The sequence below is a fragment of the Salvelinus fontinalis genome, chromosome 16 (assembly GCF_029448725.1).
Source record: "Salvelinus fontinalis isolate EN_2023a chromosome 16, ASM2944872v1, whole genome shotgun sequence".
Lineage (NCBI taxonomy): Eukaryota > Metazoa > Chordata > Actinopteri > Salmoniformes > Salmonidae > Salvelinus > Salvelinus fontinalis.
In genome coordinates this window covers 15,736,580-15,763,557 of record NC_074680.1, presented here as the reverse complement: position 1 = coordinate 15,763,557, position 26,978 = coordinate 15,736,580, and the positions used below count along the sequence as shown (strand labels likewise).

Genomic DNA, 26,978 nt, shown 5'->3' with positions numbered 1-26,978 from the left:
ATTTTTACATTTACATTTTAGTCATTTAGCAAACACTCTTATACAGAGCGACTTTCAGTAGTGAGTGCATACATTTCCATACTGGTCCTCCGTGGGAATCGAACCCACAACCCAGGCGTTGCAAGCTCCATGCTCTACCAACTGAGCCACACAGGATCTACCTACCGATTCCTGCTGCAGCTAGATACTGTGAGGGGGAAGCCTAGTCCTCTACACCCTACAACCAGCACTGATGTCTGGGAGATTCAGCTGGCCTGCCTGCAGAGAGTAAAGGATGTGTTCAATAAGGTGTTCAATAATGTCACACTAAATGAACGCCCTTATTTCAGAGGTTGGGTGAAAGCTGCCATTATTACCTTGTACACCCAGCTCTGGCAGCAGAAGCTGTCTGCTGTAGCGCATGATGTCTTCATTGGACAGGGCTGCCTTGGGTTTCAGAGGTGGAAGTGTTGTCACTTTCTCCTGCAGCTGTAGACCTGTCAAACAGGGGCGGAGCCAGAGGGGTAAATGTAATTCGCTAGTGGCAGTTTGATGCTGATTGACATCTCGTTTCACCTCTTGTTGAAAGCATTTATTTTGACGGTCAAAGGCGCATTTTTCAAATCGAGGAAGAAAGAAAATTAACGTTCGTTGCGAGATACAGAAGAATAAGAAGAACATACAGAAAAGAAATTGAGAATATTTCCACAGCTCTACGAACTCTTTTCGCGATTGGCGAAAACATCATATTTGAAGTAAGTTTTTAAGGTTTAGCATCAGGTTTAGGTTTCCTGATCAACATTTACGAAAGTTGAGTCGCTGTGTAAGTTAGCATTAGACCTTTGCCTCCATTAACAGAAAAGAGATCAGTTCCCAATTTAGCCTTACTGGCCTGTTCAACCTCTCTTTCGTGTCGTCTGAGATTCCCAAAGATTGGAAAGCAGCTGCGGCCATCCCCCTCTTCAAAGGGGGGGACACTCTTGACCCAAACTGCTACAGACCTATATCTATCCTACCCTGCCTTTCTAAGGTCTTCGAAAGCCAAATCAACAAACAGATTACCGACCATTTCGAATCCCACCGCACCTTCTCCGCTATGCAATCTGGTTTCAGAGCTGGTCATGGGTGCACCTCAGCCACGCTCAAGGTCCTAAACGATATCTTAACCGCCATCGATTAGAAACAATACTGTGCAGCCGTATTCATTAACCTGGCCAACGCTTTCGACTCTGTCAATCACCACATCCTCATCGGCAGACTCGATAGCCTTGGTTTCTCAAATGATTGCCTCGCCTGGTTCACCAACTACTTCTCTGATAGAGTTCAGTGTGTCAAATCGGAGGGTCTGTTGTCCGGGCCTCTAGCAGTCTCTATGGTGGTGCCACATTGTTCAATTCTTGGACTGACTCTCTTCTCTGTATACATCAATGATGTCACTCTTGCTGCTGGTTAGTCTCTGATCCACCTCTACGCAGACGACACCATTCTGTATACCTCTGGCCCTTCTTTGGACACTGTGTTAACAACCCTCCAGACGAGCTTCAATGCCATACAACTCTCCTTCCGTGGCCTCCAACTGCTCTTAAATACAAGTAAAACTAAATGCATGCTCTTCAACCGATCGCTGCCTGCACCTGCCCGCCCGTCCAGCATCATTACTCTGGACGGTTCTGACTTAGAATATGTGGACAACTACAAATACCTAGGTGTCTGGTTAGACTGTAAACTCTCCTTCCAGACTCACATCAAACATCTCCAATCCAAAGTTAAATCTAGAATTGGCTTCATATTTCGCAACAAAGCATCCGTCACTCATGCTGCCAAACATACCCTCGTAAAACTGACCAACCTACCGATCCTCGACTTCGGCGATGTCATTTACAAAATAGCCTCCAATACCCTACTCAATAAATTGGATGCAGTCTATCACAGTGCCATCCGTTTTGTCACCAAAGCCCCATATACTACCCACCACTGAGACCTGTACGCTCTCGTTGGCTGGCCCTCGCTTCATACTCGTCGCCAAACGCACTGGCTCCAGGTCATCTACAAGACCCTGCTAGGTAAAGTCCCCCCTTATCTCAGCTCGCTGGTCACCATAGCAGCACCCACCTGTAGCACGCGCTCCAGCAGGTATATCTCTCTGGTCACCCCAAAACCAATTCTTCCTTTGGCCGCCTCTCCTTCCAGTTCTTTGCTGCCAATGACTGGAACAAACTACAAAAATCTCTGAAACTGGAAACACTTTTCTCCCTCACTAGCTTTAAGCACCAGCTGTCAGAGCAGCTCACAGATTACTGCACCTGTACATAGCCCATCTATAATTTAGTCCAAACAACTACCTCTTCCCCTACTGTATTTATTTATTTTGCTCCTTTGCACCCCATTATTTCTATTTCTACTTTGCACATTCTTCCACTGCAAATCTACCATTCCAGTGTTTTACTTGCTATATTGTATTTACTTCACCACCATGGCCTTTTTTTGCCTTTACCTCCCTTATCTCACCTCATTTGCTCACATTGTATATAGACTTATTTTTCTACTGTATTATTGACTGTATGTTTGTTTTACTCCATGTGTAACTCTGTGTTATTGTATGTGTCGAACTGCTTTGCTTTATCTTGGCCAGGTCGCAATTGTAAATGAGAACTTGTTCTCAACTTGCCTACCTGGTTAAATAAAGGTGAAAAAATCAAAAAAAATTAGCCTAACATTATGTTTACATCTGTGCTAGTAATACATGCATATACAGTGGAGTAAATTACAGCTGTCAGTGTTAGCAAGTTAACATTCAGCTATTTGAAATGCAAAAACTCAGTTAGAATTTTTTACTTGAACTCAAAACAAACAATTGTTATTATCAATATGTTAAGGTTACTCAAAAGATGACCACAATTTGCAGTTTGCTATGGTAAAGGTGTAAGAAATTATAGCTAGCTAAGTTACTTACTGCAGAGTAGGGCTAGCCATGATCTAACTAGTCACTTAGGCTGGTAGTTGATTTTAAAGTACAGTTATGATAATGGGGATTTGTAATGAGGATTGAGATTGGACTAAATGTGGGTAATTGGATGCTTAGATGTAACCATAGACTGTCTTATTTGTGCATAGGATCAATTAAACATGAAAAGAAAGGGAGAGATATCAGACTTCTGTTCCAAAAGGACCCAATGGTAGGCCAGGCCTATACTTTAAACTACACATTTTAGTTAGCAGCTCTTAGTATCTAATCTTGTAGATCCCTTAATTATACATTTCCATAGAGATATGACACATTATTTAACGTGTATTTCAGACATTTCAAGATCCAGAGAAGAGGGTCCTGTACAGCCATCTTTGAAAACATTTCCCAGAACTCAGCATGGTACTAGGAAAAGGGCTTTCAACAGCTCCTGGTATAAAGACAATTCATGGCTTGAATATTCTGTAAGTCAAGATTTTACTTATTGTTTCGCCTGTAGACCTTTTTGCTCTGCCCAATACACCCGAATCTGCCTTCACATCACAGTCAGGTTTTTATAACTGGAAAAAGGCGCTGTTTAAAGATTCTGGGTTTAAGCTCCATTCGATGGCAGAGCATCATATCAATACCATGTATGCTTGGAATCAGCATAAAAGGGCTATTGACAGCAACTCAATATTAGATGTCATAAATGAGGACCGGAAAAAGAAACCAGAGGAAAACTGTACACTTTACATTAAAACAATTGCAGATGTGCTCCTATTAACTGCCACTCAAAATATAGCGCAGAGAGGTCATCGAGAGTCTGATGACTCTCACAACAAGGGTATTTTTTGACAATCTTAGAAGAAATAGCAAAGCATGACCCTCTCATAGAGAAAATTATGAATACATGTGGCAATGCTAAGTACGCAAGCCACCAAATCTAGAAGGAAGTTCTTGAGGGCTGAGCTGAGATGGTACAAAGTGAAGTAATAAGAGAAGTAAAAGAAAGTGAAGTTTTTAGTGTAATTGCAGATGAAACCAAAGATGTAAAGAAAAAAGAACAAATGTCTTTAGTTGTGAGGTACTATTACAACGGGGCCATCCACGAAAGCTTTTTACACTTTCAGTCAGCTGAAAGCTTAGATGCAGCAGGTCTCACAAAAATGATCATTGATTGCCTTGAAAGACATAGGATGGTCTACAAAAAATAATCTTGTGGGGCAAGGCTATGATGGTGCATCCATCATGAGCGGAAAGCATTCTGGTGTTTCTGCACGGATTAAAAACGGTGCAAGATTTGCATTTTATGTGCACTGTAATGCACATTGTTTGAATCTGTAAAATCAGTGCCTGAGGCAGTACATTTTTTTGCTCTCCTGCAGAAGCTTTATAACTTTGTATCTGGCTCGTACGTTCATCTCATGTGGCTTGCAGTTCAGAAAGAGCTGTATCCACAGCAGCAGCCCAGGGAACTACAGAGATTTACGGATGTAAGGTGGGCATGCAGATACATGGCATGCCGTAATCTGAGGGACAGGCTCCCAGCAGTTCTGAGAGTGCTACAGGATATCACACTTGAAAATAGTGGTGATAGATCAGTGGAGGCAAGGAGCCTTCTTTCTCAGATAGATTTACATTTCATAGGCTTTTGGTTACCCTTTGTAAAGTGCTTGATGATGCCAAATGTCTTTCTGACATGCTCCCATCAAGCTCTCTTGACCTAGCAAGGGCTGAGGATCTAGTAGGTGCCCTTACAGACACACTACAGGACTACAGAAGTGAGGGTTACTTTGGAGATCTATGGAAAGAGGTTGAAGAGATTGCAGAGCACTGCAAAATAAATGTACAAACAGTGTGTAAAAGATAGCCTAAAACAAGCTTAAGATTTCACGACTCATTGATGAGCACTGTAGGACAGAAAAATAGTAACCAAAGTGATGGTGAGAGCTTCCAAAGAGCTATCTTTTATCAGGTGCTTGACAGTCTCACAGCTGAGCTGCAGAGGCGTTTTTCAAAGAAGAATTGCGAGATAATGCAAGGGGTCCAGTCTCTCAAACCAAAGAGTACATCATTCTTGAATGAGGAGCCTCTGTTTGTTTTTGCTCAGACCTTTGAGTCCGATTTAGAGGACCTCAAACATGAGGTTCAACAAACCAAGTGGCTTCTTGATAGGAGAGAGAAAAGTGGAAGGGACAGACCGTCTACTCTCCTTGACTTTGTTGTGTTTCTAGAACCTTATAAAGAGGTCTTCCATGAGCTATTTCGACTTTGTAAGATTTCTGTTGTTACACCAGTCAGCAGTGCTTTTTGCGAGAGAAGCTTCTCAGCTTTAAAACTGATTAAAACCCACCTTAGGACAACAACGATTGATGACAGGTTAAGTCACCTCGGAATTCTCAGTGTTGAGTCAATGAGGCATGCTCCTTCAACATGGATGAGTTTGTGAAACATTTTGCCAGTTCTCACCAGAACTGTATAATTATGCTGTTTTAAATCTACCAGGGATAATTTGGCACTTAGACAGTCACTCTGGTCATGATTAAAACCTGCACTGTGTACTAGCTAGTACACTGACATTCTAAAATGATAAATCCAGAGGGTATCAGTCATGTCACACACATTTAATTTGGTCTTGATTAGGCCAATTCCAAAACTTTTCTTTGCTATTAGTTAACATAATATATATGAGCATAAATCTGCATCTGGCATCTGCATACGGGCAGTGAATTTAAGGCCATCTAGTAGTCCATTTTCTTCTACTACTTCTATGATTTGGAAAACAAACTGACAGTGTGCTTACTGCCACCTGGAGTGTGTTGTTCCAACAGGTATAAAGCCAAGGTTGGTGATTTACTGCCACCTGGAGTGTGTTGTTCCAACAGGTATAAAGCCAAGGTTGGTGATTTACTGCTACCTGGAGTGTGTTGTTCCAACAGGTATAAAGCCAAGGTTGGTGATTTACTGCCACCTGGAGTGTGTTGTTCCAACAGGTATAAAGCCAAGGTTGGTGATTTACTGCTACCTGGAGTGTGTTGTTCCAACAGGTATAAAGCCAAGGTTGGTGATTTACTGCCACCTGGAGTGTGTTGTTCCAACAGGTATAAAGCCAAGGTTGGTGATTTACTGCCACCTGGAGTGTGTTGTTCCAACAGGTATAAAGCCAAGGTTGGTGATTTACTGCCACCTGGAGTGTGTTGTTCCAACAGGTATAAAGCCAAGGTTGGTGATTTACTGCCACCTGGAGTGTGTTGTTCCAACAGGTATAAAGCCAAGGTTGGAGATTTACTGCCACCTGGAGTGTGTTGTTCCAACAGGTATAAAGCCAAGGTTGGTAATTTACTGCTACCTGCAGTTATGGAAAGTTTGCGCACGATCATAATTAATTGGCTGATCCCTCCTGATGACCCAGATATAATTATGTGATCCTTCCCGCTATGGGGGTGAATGTTTAAACGTTAAAACGTTTAAACGAAGTTGGGATCCTTAACGTTAAGAAAAATCCCTCACCGAAAAACAAAGTTAATTTGTTTTTCCTCCACTTAATTAAAAGCACAGTGCAGTTATCACAAAACATATTATTTTCGTGTTATAATTGATAGGCTATAAAGGCCTGGGAAAGTTGTGTAATTCAAATAAAACCAGAAAAGATGATGCAAACTTTAGGCTACATTCGTGAATTTGTAAGGCATGTAAAACAATACATTTCGAGATGTAGATTACCAAAACTCTATCCACCTCGCGCTGGCCTGCCTTCTCTGACTCCTTGTTAATGATGCTACTGTGTGTTCAGTCTTCGGACTGTTGCGTGTAGAATATACTAGCCTATTCATGGCACCGATGTCGCTGGGACACAGAAGTATCTTCGGGGCATTCTTGCGAGCACGGGGTAGCCTAATCTTCGTATTTGCCTCATAATATTAAATTACATTAGGCTACCGGTAGCCTTTATCGATTACGCCTTTCAGATATATTGGAATGTGGCCACTTGAATGCGCCTCGGCTACAGCATGTTTGTTTGTTTGTCTGTCTTTTAGGGTAGGCTATTTTTAAATGCCGACACAAACCCTTCTCTGGACATATGAACAGGCATTTATTTTACTTGTCTGTAAAGGAATGAAACTTCTGAAGCGGGACTAACATCCATCACTAGGCGACCAGAACTGTCAATCAAATAATTGTGAGCTGCTGCGCGCAGCCTGCCTTGCTGCCTACGCGCAGAACAATCTCCTAAAAACGTATACTGAACAAAAATATAAACGTTTCATGTAAAGTGTTGTTCCCATGTTTAATGAGCTGAAATAAAATATCCCAGAAATGTTCCATAGGCACAAAAATATGATTTCTATCAAATGTAGTGAAACATCCACCTGACAGGTGTGGAATATCAAGAAGCTGATTAAACGTTATGATCATTACACAGGTGCACCTTGTGCTTGGGATAAAAAAAGTCCAATAAAATATGCAGTTGTGTCACACAATGCCACAGATGTCTCAAGTTAAGGGAGTGTGCAATTGGTCTGCTGACTGTAGAATTGTCCACCAGAACTGTTGCCAGATAATTTAATGTTAATTTCTCTACCATAAACGGCCTGTAACGTCGTTTTAGAGGCCATCTCACCAGACATGTCACCCATTGAGCATGTTTGGGATGCTCTGGATTGACGTGATCGACAGCGTGTTCCAGTTCCGGCCAATATCCAGCAACTTCCCACAGCCATTGATGAGGAGTGGAACAACATTCCACATGCCATGATCAACAGCTTGATCAACTCTATGCAAAGTAGATGACGCGCTGCATGAGGCAAATGGTTGTCACATCAGATACTGACTGGTTTTCAGATACACGCCCCAAGCTTTTTGTTAAGGTATCTGTGACCAACAGATGCATATTTGTATTCACAGTCATGTGAAATCCATATAGTCATATATGTACTGTAACTCAGACGAAACCTTAAAATTGTTGCATGTGTTTATGTTTTGTTCAGTGTACTTTAAAGTTTGTTAAATACCGTGACTTACCAAGACATTTAGTAGAAATAAAACACACCTAGCTACCATACCATAAAAAACTGCATAAAAAACAACACATCAATCAGCGATGTTTATTGTTGTTAGGGAAAAAACACTAAATGTTATGCCATAGCAGAATTCTACTGTTACTTTTTTTAAAGTTACCAATTGTCACTATCAACATGTTACTGTAGCTGCGGTCTATGTCTGTAATGGGTTGCGGTAGATATAACTTCCTTGCCCAGCCCTAGCGGTCATACATATGTTATAGGACTATTATTCTGTAATGTAAATTGATGTGGAATTTAATGATTTTTTCTTATAATTTTAACGGGGGGGAAATTATTTAAAAAACGGCTGTTTAAACGTTAAGCAAAATTGTCCATTTGTCACATCCTTACTACCCACCCAGTTGACCACTTTAAAATTGAGTAAGTCCTCAAAGGCGCTGCCCATGCTAAGACGGTTTGTTGGCACTAGAGTCCTCTATCTATCTCTATGCTCAAACCCAACCCCACACTGTAACTTTGTCTGCTGATAGCCACAGCAAGCACTAGGCAACAGCTAACTAGCCTACTGGTATTCAATCAATGTAAAGAGAGACATACCTTTCCTATTGGGGCCAATTTATCATTCAATGCAACGATCTGTGTTTCCATAAATCGTGACTTCAAACAGGAAACCTCTTCCGACATAGCTGCAATACGATATAGAACACGTGAGATACAAAACTGTTACACAATTAGCGAAATAATGCCACAATCGTACAGATTGCAACTGTTTTAGTGATTAATGTTTGTTGTCATTTGTAGAAGTCGGACTCGGCACTTCCTGGTCTACAGAAGAGACCCACGTGGGATGAGACCAAGTGCCAATTGGGGGTGCTTTCCAATGACAGTAGTCTATTCCCGCGCCACATCAAATCAAGCGGGAGATCAAGGCACTGCATACGCTGTTGTCGCTGCGCAGTTCAGTTCCCACAGTTTGATTACTTTACTATAGGAATGTAGGCTAATTGAAATATCTCAAATGTAAATTATGAATTCACTTGGAAAGGCTATGCTTACATTTTAACTACAATCGTTTACTTGTATCGCTTGATTACCATGCCTCATAAAATGCAGATACATTTATAGATGCAAGCTTTTCTGATCTAATATGTTATTATCAGCAAAATCGAATTGAAGCCTTCACAACAAATCAAACATGAAACCAAAAAGGCAATTTCACATAAATAAGACCCTCTGCTCTGTGGCGCCTTGGGATAAAAAAAAAAAAACAGTGACGCCTGTAAAATGCCTCTGGTCCTCCCTCATGTTTTTCACATGATCCGAGATTACACTGAGGAGAAGCTTTGAATGTTCAGTGAGAGAAACCGCCACGATGACTGAACGTCGCTCCAGTCCGCTTATACATTTATTTTATGTAGTGAGCATTTGTGCAACATTTATCGATAATATCAATGGACAGAGAGCGCAGGTCCCATGGACACAAGATAAGGTAGGCTACAAAAAATATTACAGTACAGGGTTCAATGATTGTGTGCATGTTCTTGTTGCTTTTATCAAAACAAAAAAAGTTATTACCAAATTCATCCTTTCTATTGCATAACATATATGATTGCTATAGCCTACATTAATTTAGAAAATGTCAAAAAGTTGTAATTTTCTAAAGAGACAGGTGGGCAAAAAGGCAATGAATGACTAATGAGAGTTGAGAGACAGCAATGAGATAGAGACAGTAATAATTTATCTATATTTAATAATATTACAAAGCATTTATTTTCACAGTTTTGTCATTTAAATAATAGAATCCATTCAAAATAACAACAAACCACAGTTTGTTTTTACAACTCTCACCTCAAATGGCATTTAATGCATCGTTAATAGGCCTACACTTCATTGCAAGAGATGTGTAATTTCTTTGAGATAAAGGGTGCTTGGCCATTCAGGTCCCAATGTTGTTCATCCTCTCTTCTCTTTGTCTCGTTGCTATGGCAGCACAGTCATCATTGATCCACCAATTGCAGATCTTGATATTTATAGATCTAAAGTGGAGCCCCTTTTAACCCTTTCTCAGATCAATGTGTGAGCCCATTCCCTTAAAGCACACCTCTTGGAAAGAGATATTGCAATACAGTATCCCCACAGTGTTGTCTTTAGGTCTCTGTGATCAAACCATGGGGATGGTTGGCAGAGAAATGACAAGAGTAGGCCTATGCAGGGCATGTTTCAAAAGTTAATCCTATAACAAAACATGATTGTGACCAATTTAAATATTATCAACAGGTTCATAACCAGTGTATTACTGTTTTTCATTGGTTAATAGCCCATGTGTTAATATGTTATTAGACCACACTGTATTACCTTTGGCAATGGAACCTGCTGAATGGAGAGAGAAGAAAGACCATGCTCTGTTCATATTGATGTTGACCTTTCAGCTCCAGAGAACCCAGACATCAGTTTCATAACACAGATCATCTCCTCAGCCAGATCACCACATGCAAATTATACACTGAAACAATAGAGAGCTGCTGATCTTCAGAGCACAGTTCAGGCTACAGGGGAAGGGTGTTGAAATGTTGGTGTTATTCTCTTATTCACCATCTTTGTTTCTACCACTTATTGTCCTGGCGCTCAGTCCCAGTTACCAGGACAACAGAGGATCACTGCACAAGAGGCAGGTGAACTTTGAGACCAAACAAAAAGGATCGGGGCAGGTGGAATGGAATATGATCAATACCTTGTGTCCATGGGTTTCTTCCTAGAATGCTGTTAAGACTTATTTTGTGGACTTATTTGTTTTTCTCCCTCATCATCAAGCCTACAAAATAATTGTGATATGCTTTGTCTTCCAAGAAGGTATAAAGATCTTTCCATCATGTATCTGTGGGAAGCTCCCTGTGAGAGGCAGGGGAAATGTATTAGCAAGCACCCTTCATATTTCTGACCTGTCTGCTAGCATACCTTTCACACAAGCAGCAGCTGTAGTATCCTGCCAGTTTATTTACAGCCTTGTTTCTTGTTTCCTGGATCTGTGATTGCTGCTTGTCTCTTGAAATGTCTCGCAGCAAAGGTGCTTGAGTTCACTACAGGCATACACGATCTTGTCAAATCAGTCATGAACAGTCTTGTCAAACCATAAATGTACACACAGTGTATCATTCCTATATGAAAACAAGAATAAACTAGCTCACTTGCGTCACTTTGGATTTTTCAATTGTTGGGTAACCTTGGGTTTTTCAACGATTGGTTAACCTTGTCTAATGATGTAGCTTGGGTACTGTGACAGCAAAAACAAAAAAATGGACCAATAAAGCAAATATTGTGTTGTATTGTAGCTTGTCTTGGTAGACATCAGCCAGACACACTATACAAATGATTGTATAGCAAGGTGTAAACCGACCGTTTGAAACCATACAGTAGACTATGTCCTGTACTCTATATTCGACAAAGCTACAGTATATTAAGAGACTGTAACGATCTATGCGTCATGTGTATTTCCTGCCTAGCCTGTTCCTCAATTTGAATGCATCACTAGAGATTTCCGTTTCTCTACTTTGAAGATGTGCAAGTTGCAACTGTAACGCAATGTTCTTTCACAGTGTTCTAAATATATATTTCCATTTGCACACGGTAGATATTGGAACAAGGTCGTAGTGATTAGCCACGGTATTAGTTTCCCTGCATGGCTGTCTTTGTTTATCGCTTTCTGAGAGGTTGAACTAATCTACCTCGGCTGAACTGATTCTGATTAATGAGGAGCATCCGTGGTGCCTCGTTCAATGACAGCCTCTCTGCCAGGGCCTCTGTCTCAACTAAACAGGTGGTAATGAAGAAAAGCCACTTGTTCCTGTCCTCATGGTTGTCAGAGCACCCCTAATCCTGATTATCTTGTGCATTCTTCTTTCTTCTCACCTTGTCTGTCTAGATCAGCCACAAGCCCAGCACCCTCAGCTCCAGTGACATCACCAGGGTCCTGTCACACACAGACCTGAACCAGATGTGGCAGAGGGACCTCAGGCCTCTGCTAGTGACACGGTACCCCAACTCTGCAGGCAGCCTGGCAGCGCAACAGGTCGGTATCCCTATGGCTGACAGCATGAACAATCGACTGTGTGCGGTCTACTTATAATGTCATTGGCGTGATTAGACTCGTCAGTGTATAGTGTATGTAGGAGAGGGGATTTAGTCAGTTCTTTTTAGTCAGTTACCAGGATAAACGCTTGACAATGTGTTCCCCAATGCTTTGTCTATTTAATTGTACAACATGTCTGTTTCCCACCAGCACATCAAGAGCACTCTGGGTTCTCTGAGGGCAGGCTGGGATGTTAAGGAGGACATGTTTGAGTCACACACCCCTTACGGTCCCATGACCTTCAACAACATCATCGCTACCCTCAACCCCTCCGCCAAGCGCCGTCTGGTGCTGGCGTGCCACTACGACTCCAAGTACTACCCTCCCCAGTGGCATGGGCGTGAGTTCCTGGGTGCCACGGACTCAGCTGTGCCATGTGCCATGATGTTGGAGCTGGTACGGGCTCTGGACCACGAGCTGAAGACTCTGAAGGTGGGGAAAGGTTTAGAATTTTCTCATGTGTCCACTTTAGTCTGTACAGTAATGTATGTTTGATGAGCAATATTAGATCAGAAAAGTTTGTAAAAACCCACTCAAAGTTTTTACACACCTGTATCCAAGATCAACAAAGAATTGAGAGATGAGAGATGGAAAGAGATGACATAGCAGTCACAGAGCCTCCTCACATTGCTGTTTGTGCTGCCCTGCTCCATGGGGCAGCTGACCTCAATCTGAGGGGATGGGTCCTGAGTGACAGGGGCAGCCATAGGGTCAGGCCAGGGGACATGTTTATCTGACACCACAGACTGTGACAAAGGCCACCCTGAATTAACAAACTGAATACCGATTTCTTCATAGCAGTGTTTTGTTTAAACCAATAGGTGGCAGCAAAGCTAAAAGTTCAAACCAGTAGTTCCCCAAGTACTGTTTGCAGTGACTAATAAACATCTCTTTCACTTTCTTGCCCCCACCTCTCTTTTTCTCTCCCTCTGTCTCACTCTCCCGCTCATCCTCTACCAGGGATCCAATCCCAACCTGTCTCTCCAGCTGTTGTTCTTTGATGGAGAGGAGGCTCTGTTCCAGTGGACCTCTACAGACTCCCTGTACGGCTCCCGCCACCTGGCCCAGAAGATGGAGAACACAGCACACCCACCTGGAGCCTCAGACACCAACGAATTACATGGCATTGTATGTCAGGCATTACAGGCACATATTCAAACAACTAAGCACAAATTCAGCCAATTCAGCATATGGGGACCTAATATTCACCCAGTTGCAGTGCAGGGATGGGCCATCTTAAAGCCTCTGTCCTTCATATGTTTGATTTATAAACGCATCTTTCAGCCTTGACAAGCAACCATTGGGGAGGCTTGAGTAGTGGAATATATTTGGACATTTATCATGCCATCTACAATATTCTAGCCGTATCCTAGCTATGGAGAGATAGTACTACTATTGTTTAAACAAATAGAGCACCATTCCTGTCAGGGAAGAGATAAAGGAGACTGTTTCAGAGAGGCTCATAGTCCTGCAGTGAGGTATGTGTGTTTTAGAGAGGGGTCATGAATTTGGCATGGTGCTAGTGTTCAGGACTAGCGCCAGAATGAGTCAGTTGGTTGGGCATTTTTTGTCAGGGGGGGGGGTAAAGACGTAATTTAACTAAACAAATATATTACCTTTTAATGTGGCATGAACACAATCAGTCATGATGTATTCGTCTGGCTGTCAAACAAATCACTTCAATTACAGTAGGTTACATGTTCTATAATGGAGAGCATGTTTATCTGACACTACAGACACTGACACTGTGAACTCACCAACTTTCCTTAGATTCACAAGTGGCTGAAACGATCTCACCAGAGAAGCATCCTAGAGACCAAAACAGTTCCCTGAGTCTTACTGTATGCAGCTCATGTATCTGATGCTGTCTGGCCAAAAAGAGTACGACATGCCAGATACATGGGCTACACATACAAATCAAATACACAGATTAGTGGTCGTACACAGATTCTTGGTCGTACACAGATTTGCAGATGTTATCGCAGGTGCAAAGAAATGCTTGTGTTTCTAGCTCCAACAATACAGTAATACCTAGCAATACAAAACAATAATACCTAGCAATACAAAACAATACAGTAATACCTAGCAATACAAAACAATACAGTAATACAAAACAATACAGTAATACCTAGCAATACAAAATAATAATACCTAGCAATACAAAACAATACAGTAATACCTAGCAATACAAAACAATACAGTAATACAAAACAATACAGTAATACCTAGCAATACAAAACAATACAGTAATGCCTAGCAATACAAAACAATAATACCTAGCAATACAGTAATACCTAGCAATACAAAACAATACAGTAATGCCTAGCAATACAAAACAATAATACCTAGCAATACAGTAATACCTAGCAATACAAAACAATACAGTAATACCTAGCAATACAAAACAATACAGTAATACCTAGCAATACAAAACAATACAGTAATACAAAACAATACAGTAATACCTAGCAATACAAAACAATACAGTAATGCCTAGCAATACAAAACAATAATACCTAGCAATACAAAACAATACAGTAATACAAAACAATACAGTAATACCTAGCAATACAAAACAATACAGTAATACCTAGCAATACAAAACAATACAGTAATACAAAACAATACAGTAATACCTAGCAATACAAAACAGTAATACCTAGCAATATCAAATCAAATCAAGTTTATTTTATATAGCCCTTCGTACATCAGCTAATATCTCGAAGTGCTGTACAGAAACCCAGCCTAAAACCCCAAACAGCAAGCAATGCAGGTGTAGAAGCACGGTGGCTAGGAAAAACTCCCTAGAAAGGCCAAAACCTAGGAAGAAACCTAGAGAGGGACCAGGCTATGAGGGGTGGCCAGTCCTCTTCTGGCTGTGCCGGGTGGAGATTATAACAGAACATGGCCAAGATGTTCAAATGTTCATAAATGACCAGCATGGTCAAATAATAATCAGGAGTAAATGTCAGTTGGCTTTTCATAGCCGATCATTAAGAGTATCTCTACCGCTCCTGCGGTCTCTAGAGAGTTGAAAACAGCAGGTCTGGGACAGGTAGCACGTCCGGTGGACAGGTCAGGGTTCCATAGCCGCAGGCAGAACAGTTGAAACTGGGACAGCAGCAAGGCCAGGTGGACTGGGGACAGCAAGGAGTCATCATGCCCGGTAGTCCTGGCTCAGGTCCTCCGAGAGAGAGAAAGAAAGAGAAGGATAGAATTAGAGAGAGCATACTTAAATTCACACAGGACACCGGATAAGACAGGAGAAGTACTCCAGATATAAACAACTGACCCTAGCCCCCCGACACATAAACTACTGCAGCATAAATACTGGAGTCTGAGACAGGAGGGATCAGGAGACACTGTGGTCCCATCCGATGATACCCCCGGACAGGGCCAAACAGGCAGGATATAACCCCACCCACTTTGCCAAAGCACAGCCCCTGCACCACTAGAGGGATATCTTCAACTACCAACTTACAATCCTGAGGCAAGGCCGAGTATAGCCCACAAAGATCTCCACAACAGCACAAACCATGGGGGGGCGCCAACCCAGACAGGAAGATCACGTCAGTAACTCAACCCACTCAAGTGACGCACCCCTCCTAGGGACGGCATGAAAGAGCACCAGTAAGCCAGTGACTCAGCCCCTGTAATAGGGTTAGAGGCAGAGAATCCCAGTGGAGAGAGGGAAACCGGCCAGGCAGAAACAGCAAGGGCGGTTCGTTGCTCCAGAGCTTTTCCGTTCACCTTCACAGTCCTGGGCCAGACTACACTCAATCATATGACCTACTGAAGAGATAAGTCTTCAGTAAAGACTTAAAGGTTGAGACCGAGTCTGCGTCTCTCACATGGATAGGCAGACCATCCTATAAAAATAGAGATCTATAGGTGAAAGCCCTGCCTCCAGCTGTTTGCTTAGAAATTCTAGGGACAATTAGGAGGCCTGCGTCTTGTGACCGTAGGGTACGTGTAGGTATTTACACGTGTAGGTATGTACGGCAGGACCAACTCGGAAAGATAGGTAGGAGCAAGCCCATGTAACGCTTTATAGGTTAACAGTAAAACCTTGAAATCAGCCCTTGCCTTAACAGGAAGCCAGTGTAGGGAAGCTAGCACTGGAGTAATATGATCAAATTTATTGGTTCTAGTCAGGATTCTAGCAGCCGTATTTAGTACTAACTGAAGTTTATTTAGTGCTTTATCCGGGTAGCCGGAAAGTAAAGCATTGCAGTAGTCTAACCTAGAAGTAACAAAAAAATGGATATTTTTCTGCATCATTTTTGGACAGAACATTTCTGATTTTTGCAATGTTACGTAGATGGAAAAAAAGCTGTCCTTGAAACAGTCTTGATATGTTTGTCAAAAGAGATATCAGGGTCCAGAGTAACGCCGAGGTCCTTCACAGTTTTATTTGAGACGACTTTACAACCATCAAGATTAATTGTCAGATTTAACAGAAGATCTCTTTGTTTCTTGGGACCTAGAACAAGCCTCTCTGTTTTGTCCGAGTTTTAAAGTAAAAAATTTTCAGCCATCCACTTCCTTATGTCTGAAACACAGGCTTCTAGCGAGGGCAATTTTGGGGCTTCACCATGTCTCATTGAAATGTACAGCTGTGTGTCATCCGCATAGCAGTGAAAGTTAACATTATGTTTTCGAATGACATCCCCAAGAGGTAAAATATATAGTGAAAACAATAGTGGTCCTAAAATGGAACCTTGAGGAACACCGAAATTTACAGTTGATTTGTCAGAGGACAAACCATTCACAGAGACAAACTGATATCTTTCCGACAGATAAGATCTAAACCAGGCCAGAACTTGTCCGTTTAGACCAATTTGGGTTTCCAGTCTCTCCAAAAGAATGTGGTGATCGATGGTATCAAAGGCAGCACTAAGGTCTAGTAGCACGAGGACAGATGCAGAGCCTCGGTCTGACGCCATTAAAAGGTCATTTACCACCTTCCCAAGTGCAGTCTCAGAGCTATGATGGGGTCTAAAACCAGACTGAAGCATTTCGTATACATTGTTTGTCTTCAGGAAGGCAGTGAGTTGCTGCGCAACAGCTTTTTCAATTTCTTTTGAGAGGAATGGAAGATTCGATAAAGGCCGATAGTTTTTTATATTTTCTGGGTCAAGGTTTGACTTTTTCAAGAGAGGCTTTATTACTGCCACTTTTAGTGAGTTTGGTACACATCCGGTGGATAGAGAGCCGTTTATTATGTTCAACATAGGAGGGCCAAGCACATGAAGCAGCTCTTTCAGTAGTTTAGTTGGAATAGGATCCGGTATGCAGCTTGAAGGTTTAGAGGCCATGATTATTTTCATCATTGTGTCAAGAGATATAGTACTGAAACACTTGTCTCTCTTGATCCTAGGTCCTGGCAGAGTTGTGCAGACTCAGGACAGCTAAGCTTTGGAGGAATACGCAGATTTAAAGAGGAGTCCGTAATTTGCTTTCTAATGATCATGATATTTTCCTCAAAGAAGTTCATGAATTTATTACTGCTGAAGTGAAAGCCATCCTCACTTGGGGAATGCTGCTTTTTAGTTAGCTTTGTAACAGTATCAAAAATAAATTTTGGATTGTTCTTAGTTTCCTCAATTAAAGTTGGAAAAGTGATCGAGCAGCAGTGAGGGCTCTTCGATACTGCACGGTACTGTCTTTCCAAGCTAGTCGGAAGACTTCCAGTTTGGTGTGGCACCATTTCCGTTCCAATTTTCTGGAAGCTTGCTTCAGAGCTTGGGTATTTTCTGTATATCAGGGAGCTAGTTTCTTATGACAAATGTTTTTAGTTTTTAGGGGTGCAACTGCATCTAGGGTATTGCGAAAGATTAAATTGAGTTCCTCAGTTAGGTGGTTAACTGATTTTTGTCCTCTGACGTCCTTGGGTAGGCAGAAGGAGTCTGGAAGGGCATCAAGGAATTTTTGTGTTGTCTGAGAATTTATAGCACGACTTTTTTATTTTTTATTTTATTATTATTATTATTTTTAATTTTTATCCCATTTTCTCCCCAATTTTCGTGGTATCCAATCGCTAGTAATTACTACCTTGTGTCATCGCTACAACTCCCGTACGGGCTCGGGAGAGACGAAGGTCGAAAGCCATGCGTCCTCCGAAGCACAACCCAACCAGCCGTACTGCTTCTTAACACAGCGCGCCTCCAACCCGGAAGCCAGCCGCACCAATGTGTCGGAGGAAACACCGTGTACCTGGCCCCCTTGGCTGGCGCGCACTGCGCCCAGCCCGCCACAGGAGTCGCTGGAGCGCGATGAGACAAGGATATCCCTACCGGCCAAACCCTCCCTACCCCGGACGACGCTATGCCAATTGTGCGTCGCCCCACGGACCTCCCGGTCGCGGCCGGCTGCGACAGAGCCTGGGCGCGAACCCAGAGACTCTGTTGGCGCAGCTAGCACTGCGATGCAGTGCCCTAGACCACTGCGCCACCCGGGAGGCCCTTATAGCACGACTTTTGATGCTCCTTGGTTGGGGTCTGAGCAGATTATTTGTTGCGATTGCAAACGTAATAAAATGGTGGTCCGATAGTCCAGGATTATGAGGAAAAACATTAAGATCTACAACATTTATTCCATGGGACAAAACTAGGTCCAGAGTATGACTGTGGCAGTGAGTTGGTCCATAGACATGTTGGACAAAACCCACTGAGTCGATGATGGCTCCAAAAGCCTTTTGGAGTGGGTCTGTGGACTTTTCCATATGAATATTAAAATCACCAAAAATTAGAATATTATCTGCTATGACTACAAGGTCCGATAGGAATTCAGGGAACTCAGTGAGGAACGCTGTATATGGCTCAGGAAGCCTGTAAACAGTAGCTATAAAAAGTGATTGAGTAGGCTGCATAGATTTCATGAGGAGAAGCTCAAAAGACGAAAACTTCTTTTTTTATTTTGTAAATTGAAATTTGCTATCGTAAATGTTAGCAACACCTTCGCCTTTGCGGGATACACGGGGGATATGGTCACTAGTGTAACGAGGAGGTGAGGCCTCTTTTAACACAGTAAATTCATCAGGCTTAAGCCATGTTTCAGTCAGGCCAATCACATCAAGATTATGATCAGTGATTAGTTCATTGACTATAACTGCCTTTGAAGTGAGGGATCTAACATTAAGTAGCCCTATTTTGAGATGTGAGGTATCACGATCTCTTTCAATAATGGCAGGAATGGAGGAGGTCTTTATCCTAGTGAGATTGCTAAAGCGAACACCGCCATGTTTAGTTTTGCCCAACCTAGGTCGAGGCACAGACACAGTCTCAATGGGGATAGCTGAGCTGACTACACTGACTATGCTAGTGGCGGACTCCACTAAGCTGGCAGGTTGGCTAACAGCCTGCTGCCTGGCCTGCACCCTATTTCATTGTGGAGCTAGAGGAGTTAGAGCCCTGTCTATGTTGGTAGATAAGATGAGAACACCCCTCCAGCTAGGATGGAGTCCGTCACTCCTCAGCAGGTCAGGCTTGGTCCTGTTTGTGGGTGAGTCCCAGAAAGAAGGCCAATTATCTACAAATTCTATCTTTTGGGAGGGGCAGAAAACAGTTTTCAACTGTTGAGTTGTGAGACTCTGCTGTAGAGCTCATCACTCCCCCTAACTGGGATATACAAAACAATACAGTAATACCTGGCAATACAAAACAATACAGTAATACCTAGCAATACAAAACAATACAGTAATACCTGGCAATACAAAACAATACACACATAATCCAAAAAGTTAAAAGGAAGAAATTAAGACATATCAGACTAATACAGAGAGGGGCACTGTTTTCGCTCGCTCAGTTGGTTTCGCTCGCGTCTTTCTATCGGCGCTCGTCTCGGTCAAATAAATGATCAATATGCAAATATTTTATTTGAACGGGCAAGGAGGTACGGGAGGGCGGCCCCCTAAGCCCGCCCATAATACCGGCCCTGGTAGCATGATGTCATCCTTAATTTCATAAGCTTCGAGGTAGTGGTCTTTTAGGGAGTTATCTCCAGGCTGTGGAGAATTACTTTCCCATGAGACCTGGCTGGTGGACCCCCCCACACACTGACCTGAGGGGATCCTTTGTCTTCAATTTCTTCCTCTGCTCACCCTCCTCTTCTTCTTCCCTTCTTTCTCCCTCTTCTCCAGGACCTGTTTTTGCTCTTAGACTTGATTGGAGGCCCCAGCCCACGCTTTGGTAACCAGTTCCCCAACACTGCCCGGTGGCTCACCAGAATGCAGAACATCGGTGAGCACTCACTCTCTGATCTCTGTTATTCTGTCAGCCTCGCTCACTCTGTCTGTCTCTCTCTCTCTCTCATAGTGCAAAGGGCTTAGCTAATATGTTGAATGTTTCTTCTCTTTTCAGAGCGTCGTTTGCACAACACAGGCCACCTGAAGGACCATCCAAACGATGTACAGTACTTCTGGCCCGGTATGCCTGTGGGTCCGGTGCAGGATGACCACATGCCATTCCTCAACAGAGGTAAACTAACACACTGGGTCTAACATAGGCTTGGCTGTGTTCTGTAGGGTACTAATGAGCTTTGTATTCTGGTTTCTTCTCAGGTGTGCGCGTCCTCCATCTCATCCCCACCCCCTTCCCCTCTGTGTGGCACACGTTTGATGACAACGAGCAGAACCTGGACCGCTCCACCATCGAGAACCTCAACAAGATCCTGCAGGTGTTCGTGCTGGAGTACCTCAACATGAAACCTCAAGCCCTGAATCCCCAAAATGCCCCCTAAATATTAGGGCTTCACTGGTTCTATTGGGGCCCTTTAACACAGCTCTCTCTTCACACACAAACACACACACACACACACACAGCCCTATCAATGCTCTGTCCCTAGCCTGCAGACTTCCCTAAAGGATCTTCTGTGTGTCTGCTTCCACAGTGCTCTCTCTATGTCCCTACTTCCCCTTCTCTTTCTGAGGAGCCATGCTTTGTGCTAATGTATGTGTCCCACTAGCCAGGAGGAAGAGAGAGAGAGATGCAGATAGATTAACAAGATAAACATTGATTACTAGTTCCATACCTTGTGGCTTATGACTTGCTATTGTGTTATTTCTGTTTTAATACTGGTACATTACTGTCTGCCTTCTATCTGATAATCCAAGCTGATAATAGACCATACAAAGAGGCCTCAACCCTGCATTCTAGAGGGATGGTGATCATTTTGATATTAATTGGAGGAGGGTTTGGAACAGCTGTGGCAGGAGACAGTGGCTCATGTCGGTGCGTTAATGTACAGAGCCTGACGTCATTCCTAGAAGCCTTGTAATTCTATATCACACAAACAACTGATGGGGCCCTCGCGCTCTCTATCTGAATGCACATGGCATTACACTGTCCACTTCATATTAGCATAGAAAAACTTGCTGAGGTCAGGAGATATTATCTATATTTGTATTGTTAATACATGATCCTTATACCCTACTAGGTCAGATGGACATTTAAGTTGAAAAGCCTGCTGTGTTGTTATGACAATATTCGCCACATTTTGATGCTGATCTTGGAATAATACACACTGCTAAATTTGTACTACCATATTAGACTCAGAAATAAATGTTGATCCAAAAAATAAGAATAATTCCTCTCCACACGTACTGTTTACCTTTAAAGATCTTATTTTTTGCTTTGGTCGTCGCTGCCAGTAGAGTGAAACGAAACCGGTTGACATTGTTTGTGTGACAGCAGGTCAGAGCAGTGAGCATACAGTTGAAGTCGAAAGTTTACATACACTTAGGTTGGAGTCATTAAAAATCGTTTTTCAACCACTCCACAAATTTCTTGTTAACAAACTATAGTTTTGGCAAGTCGGTTAGGACATCTACTTTGTACATGACACAAGTAATTTCTCCAACAATTGTTTACAGACAGATTATTTGGTCTGGTTCATCCTTGGGAGCAATTTTGAAACGCCTTCAAGTACCAAGTTCATCTGTACAAACAATAGTACGCAAGTATAAACACCATGGGACCACGCAGCCATCATACCTCTCAGGAAGGAGACGCGTTCTGTCTCCTAGAGATCAACGTACTTTGGTGCGAAAAGTGCAAATCAATCCCAGAACAACAGCAAAGGACCTTGTGAAGATGCTGGATGAAGCAGGTACAAAAGTATCTATATCCACAGTAAAACGAGTCCTATATCGACATAACCTGAAAGGCTACTCAGCAAAAACTGCCATAAAAAAGCCAGACTACGGTTTGCAACTGCACATGGATCGTACTTTTGAAGAAATGTCCTCTGGTCTGATGAAACAAAAATAGAACTGTTTGGCCATAATGACCATCATTATGTTTGGAGGAAAAAGGGGGATGCTTGCAAGCCGAAGAACACCATCCCAACAGTGAAGCACGGGGGTAGCAGCATCATGTTGTGGGGGTGCTTTGCTGCAGGAGAGACTGGTGCACTTCACAAAATAGATGGCATCATGAGGTAGGAAAATTATGTGGATATATTGAAGCAATATCTCAAGACATCAGTCAAGAAGTTAAAGCTTGGTCGCAAATGGGTCTTCCAAATGGACAATGACCCCCAAGCATACTTCCAAAGTTGTGGCAAGATGGCTTAAGGACAACAAAGTCAAGGTATTGGAGTGGCCATCACAAAGCCCTGACCTCAATCCTATAGAAAATATGTGGGAAGAACTGAAAAAGCGTGTGCGAGCAAGGAGGCCTACACACCTGACTCAGTTACACCAGTTCTGTCAGGAGGAATGGGCCTAAAATTCACCCAACTTATTGTGAGAAGCTTGAGGAAGGCTTCCCGAAACATTTGACCCAAGTTAAACAATTTAAAGGCAATGCTGCCAAATACTAATTGAGTGTATGTAAACTTCTGACCCACAGGGAATGTGATGAATGAAATAAAAGCTGAAATAAATAATTCTCTCTACTATTATTCTGACATTTCACATTCTTAAAATAAAGTGGTTAAATTAAATGTCAGGAATTGTGAAAAACAGAGTTTAAATGTATTTGGCTAAGGTGTATGTAAACATCCGACTTCAACTGTAGGTGGCCTGTGCTGTACAGGACGAAGCACACGCTCCTATTGAAATCCTGTTCACAAACAGGAAGAGATGATAACTCTAGTTTTCTCCTCAGGTCGGTCCAACTCTCAGATTAGCTTTGTGCTCCGTGTGAACCGTGCGTTCCCTCGTTCCCCCCCTCACCGTTCCTCATCCCCACCCTTTCTCCACCTCCTCACCTCCTCACCCCATGTCCCCCTTCACTTCCCTCAGCCACTACAATGTAGCAGAGGGGCCTGCTCTCCCCCTAGGCCTCCTCCATACAACAATCCCATAATTCAGTAATCCCATCAGGACCTCCCCTGAATTCCACGCTTCCCAAATCCTCTGGATTTACCACATTCCCTTGGGAAGGAATGTGGAGCTGCAGTAGGCTACAGACTCCCCCTTTCAGTGCATTCAGACATATTTATGATGCCTAGCAACACTAGAGGACATGTGCTGTGCCATGGGAGAGATTAAATGGTGTAATAACTGTTAAGACCCCATTTGTCAAACACTCATATCACTATCTGTGGCATGTTGTCATCATAACCTAAATATCATCAAGCATAAACTCTACTTTACATTCTGAAGTGAAGTATTATCCCCTTCTCTGGATCTTAACATAGTTTTGTTATACAATAGTTTGTGATATTATTTTTTACTTAGCAACATAATACAGTACAAACACTTTCATTTGTGGATGCCTCACTCTCACCCCAGACACCTTGAATGAAGAGTTCACCCTTCTTCAACATCGCCTGGTCTTCATCATATTCCTGTGATATTACAGAATTCACTCTCCTTGGCCTCCCTTGGAGATTTGTGCCTGTGTTCTCTCACACACTAATTGTTCCCATCATGTCTCAGCAAGTTATACTCCACAACACCCCCACAATGGCTTTGTTTACCGTGGGTGTGGGATGTCCACAAATATAACTGGCATGCCGTGATGTGAGTGATATCTCCCTTGATCCACCTACTCATCACAGCCCAACTTAGCCTTGTTATTGTAAATGAATTATTCCTGTTTGTGGTGGGTTGGTGGTGGGGTTATTCAAAGGGATCAGTATATCAGGATTCTTTCTCTGGTCCCTATTTTTTCATATTTTCTTTGTCCCCCCCCTCACTTGTTAGTGCCCTGATCAAACAGAGAACTCCCTGCTAGGCAAGTTTACAGGTAGTTACAGTCAAACAGGTCAAATCACCAGACTAGGTCTGGATAACCTCTCAAATTCCTCCAAAATCCTGTCTCATGCATTTTGTATCGCCTAGTCATAAACAAACCATTTCATGGTATGTTGTGCAGGTGGTCAGAATAGTGTGTTTAAATCTATGTGATCCAGCCCTTTTTTATTTTTTTATTTAACTAGGCAAGTCAGTTAAGAACAAATTCTTATTTACAATGAAGGCCTACCCCGGCCAAATCCTAACCTGGACGATGCTGGGCCAATTGTGCACTGCCCTATGGGACTCCCAATCACGGCCGGTTGTGATACAGCCTGGAATCAAACCAGGGTCTGTAGTGACGCCTCTAGCACTGAGATGCAGTGTCTTAGACCATTGCGCCACTCGGGAGCCTCCATCTTTCATTCCCTCTAACTTGTGTGAAGAGCATTGACATGCACCCTTGCTTCTATAGTCCCTGTTGTTCAGTTTAGCAGGCATAATGAGCAGCATGTTCAAACAAGAAGGAGTAGAAAAAGCAGAATAGTACAGTAGAATAGTGTTGTTGTTTCTAGTATTTTATTGCCCGGCAGCAAAGTGATATGTGCTCAGGTGTAATTTAAGCTGATGATTAAAGTGTAGCTTGTACCTTCCAGCTGTGCAGAGGAGAGGTTTAGTAGGGGACTCTCCCTAGCAAGATGTGTTTTAGAGAGAGGGAGGGGGTTGAGGCAAATATATTGGGTTAGTATGAGAAACCATCTGTTGCTTAGGCCTTATTGCTATTGGTTACTCACTATGGCTACCTGTGGGAACAAAGGCAGTTACAACAGATACCCCCCTCATTCTGCTGTTTACTGAAAACACAGAGATACCACCCCATACTTTATGAATTACTGAATGGTACGACATTTTCACGCCTATGGCAAATAGAGTGACATGAAGTTCAAGCTTTTCCATTCACAAAACAGGTCAAATACGGTCAGGAAATACACAATATAATACAGTTGTCTTTGTAAACTGTCACACCAAGCATAGTTTAACCTAAAGTTGGCAGCTTTGGGTCTTCTCTCTGAACCTGAAATATATTGAACAAAAATATAAACGCAACACGTAAAGTGTTGGTCCCATGTTTCATGTGCTGAAATAAAAGATCCCAGAAATGTTCCATACAGACAAAAAACGTACACTACCGTTCAAAGTTTGGGATCACAAAGAAATGTCCTAGTTTCTGAAAGAAAATGCACTTTTTCCCCCCATTAAAATAACATCAAATTGATCAAAAATACAGTGTAGACACTGTTAATGTTGTAAATGACTATTTTAGCTGGAAACGGCAGATGTTTTATGGAATATCTACATGGGCGTACAGAGGCCCATTATCAGCAACCATCACTCCTGTGTTCCAATGGCACATTGTGTTAGCTATTCCAAGTTTATCATTTAAAAAGGCTAATTGATCATTAGAAAACCCTTTTTGCAATTATGTTAGCACAGCTAAAAACTGTTGTTCTGATTAAAGAAGCAATAAAACTGGCCTTCTTTAGACTAGTTGAGTATCTGGAGCAATAGCATTTGTGGGTTCGATTACAGACTCAAAATGGCCAGAAACAAAGACCTTGTTTCTGAAACTCGTCAGTCTAATCTATGTTCTGAGAAATTAAGGCTATTCCATGAGAGAAATTGCCAAGAAACTGAAGATCTCGTACAACGCTGTGTTCTACTCCCTTCACAGAACAGCGCAAACTGGCTCTAACCAGAATAGAAAGAGGAGTGAGAGGCCCCAATGCTCAACTGAGCAAGAGGACAAGTACATTAGTGTCTAGTTTGAGAAACAGACGCCTCACAAGTCCTCAACTGGCAGCTTCATTAAATAGTATCCGCAAAACACCAGTCTCAACATCAACATTGACGAGGCGACTCTGTGATGCTGGCCTTCTTGGCAGAGTTCCTCTATCCAGTGTCTGTATTCTTTTGCCCATCTTAATATTTTATTTTTGTTGGCCAGTCTGAGATATGGCTCTTTCTTTGCAACTCTGCCTAGAAGGCCAGCATCCCGGGGTCGCCTCTTCATTGTTGACGTTGAGACTGGTGTTTTGCGGATACTATTTAATGAAGCTGCCACAGATCCAATCACAAACATCCCAGATCCAATCACAACTTTGCTATTCTAAAAGTAGCTTTCCAATGTGACAAGAAGTCCTCATTGTTATAATAAGCTAAGCATAGCTTGTAGTGGGACAATTCAGAAGTGAGTGGCTTATAATTGCCTGCAGAGTAATAGCTCACCAACAGAGTGCAGCCGTGAGTTGTAACCAATGATAGGCCTGAAAAGAATTAATCTGATCAAAGTGTAGGCACAACCGGATGTATAAAGTTTTCAGGGATACAGCTAATTCAATCTAGCTTCCTTTTCCGCTGAAAACCGGATGTGGGAACTCCACTCAGGCGTTTTCTTTTAGCCTGCTAGTTAGGTTAAAGTGTAGGCTACGAAGGCTGTGTTTACACAGGTAACCTCACGCCGATATTTTTCCCACTAATTGGTCTTTTGACCAATCACATCAGATCTTTTCACAACAGATCTTTATCAGAGTTGATCTGACTGGTCAAAAGACCAATTAGTGAAGAAAATAAAGAATTGGGACGCAGCCGAAAAGTTGTGGTGTGATGAAACATAGTCTATAATATTTATCTTGTTAAAAAAAGGAACATAGGCTACATCAC

General features: G+C 42.4%; 2 protein-coding genes across 6 annotated transcripts in view; one reads left to right on the top strand and one right to left on the bottom strand.

The window, feature by feature from the left end:
* Nucleotides 1-8,822, bottom strand: part of LOC129812701 (serine/threonine-protein kinase D3-like) — an 84,912-nt gene extending 76,090 nt beyond the window's left edge. For all 5 annotated transcript variants that reach the window (XM_055864512.1, XM_055864514.1, XM_055864515.1 and 2 more), the window contains exons 1-3: nt 8,548-8,822; nt 357-476; nt 166-258 (exon numbers count right to left, since the gene is read on the bottom strand). The gene's annotated coding sequence lies outside the window, so the exon portion shown is untranslated. The remainder of the gene's footprint in view (nt 1-165; nt 259-356; nt 477-8,547) is intronic.
* Nucleotides 8,823-9,234: 412 nt separating this feature from the next.
* LOC129812702 (glutaminyl-peptide cyclotransferase-like) lies at nt 9,235-21,661 on the top strand. Its single transcript, XM_055864516.1, has 7 exons — nt 9,235-9,439; nt 11,870-12,016; nt 12,227-12,508; nt 13,037-13,204; nt 20,217-20,316; nt 20,437-20,553; nt 20,637-21,661. Exons 1-7 carry the CDS (start codon nt 9,323-9,325, stop codon nt 20,813-20,815), a joined length of 1,110 nt encoding a protein of 369 aa, XP_055720491.1. The 5' UTR covers nt 9,235-9,322; the 3' UTR covers nt 20,816-21,661.
* Nucleotides 21,662-26,978: the final 5,317 nt, after the last annotated feature.

Coding starts and splice junctions, on each gene's coding strand:
- LOC129812702 (XM_055864516.1), top strand. CDS start 9,323: ATGACTGAACGTCGCTCCAGTCCGCTTATACATTTATTTTATGTAGTG. Junction 9,440..11,869: donor TCCCATGGACACAAGATAAG/GTAGGCTACAAA, acceptor TTGTCTGTCTAG/ATCAGCCACAAGCCCAGCAC. Junction 12,509..13,036: donor ACGAGCTGAAGACTCTGAAG/GTGGGGAAAGGT, acceptor ATCCTCTACCAG/GGATCCAATCCCAACCTGTC.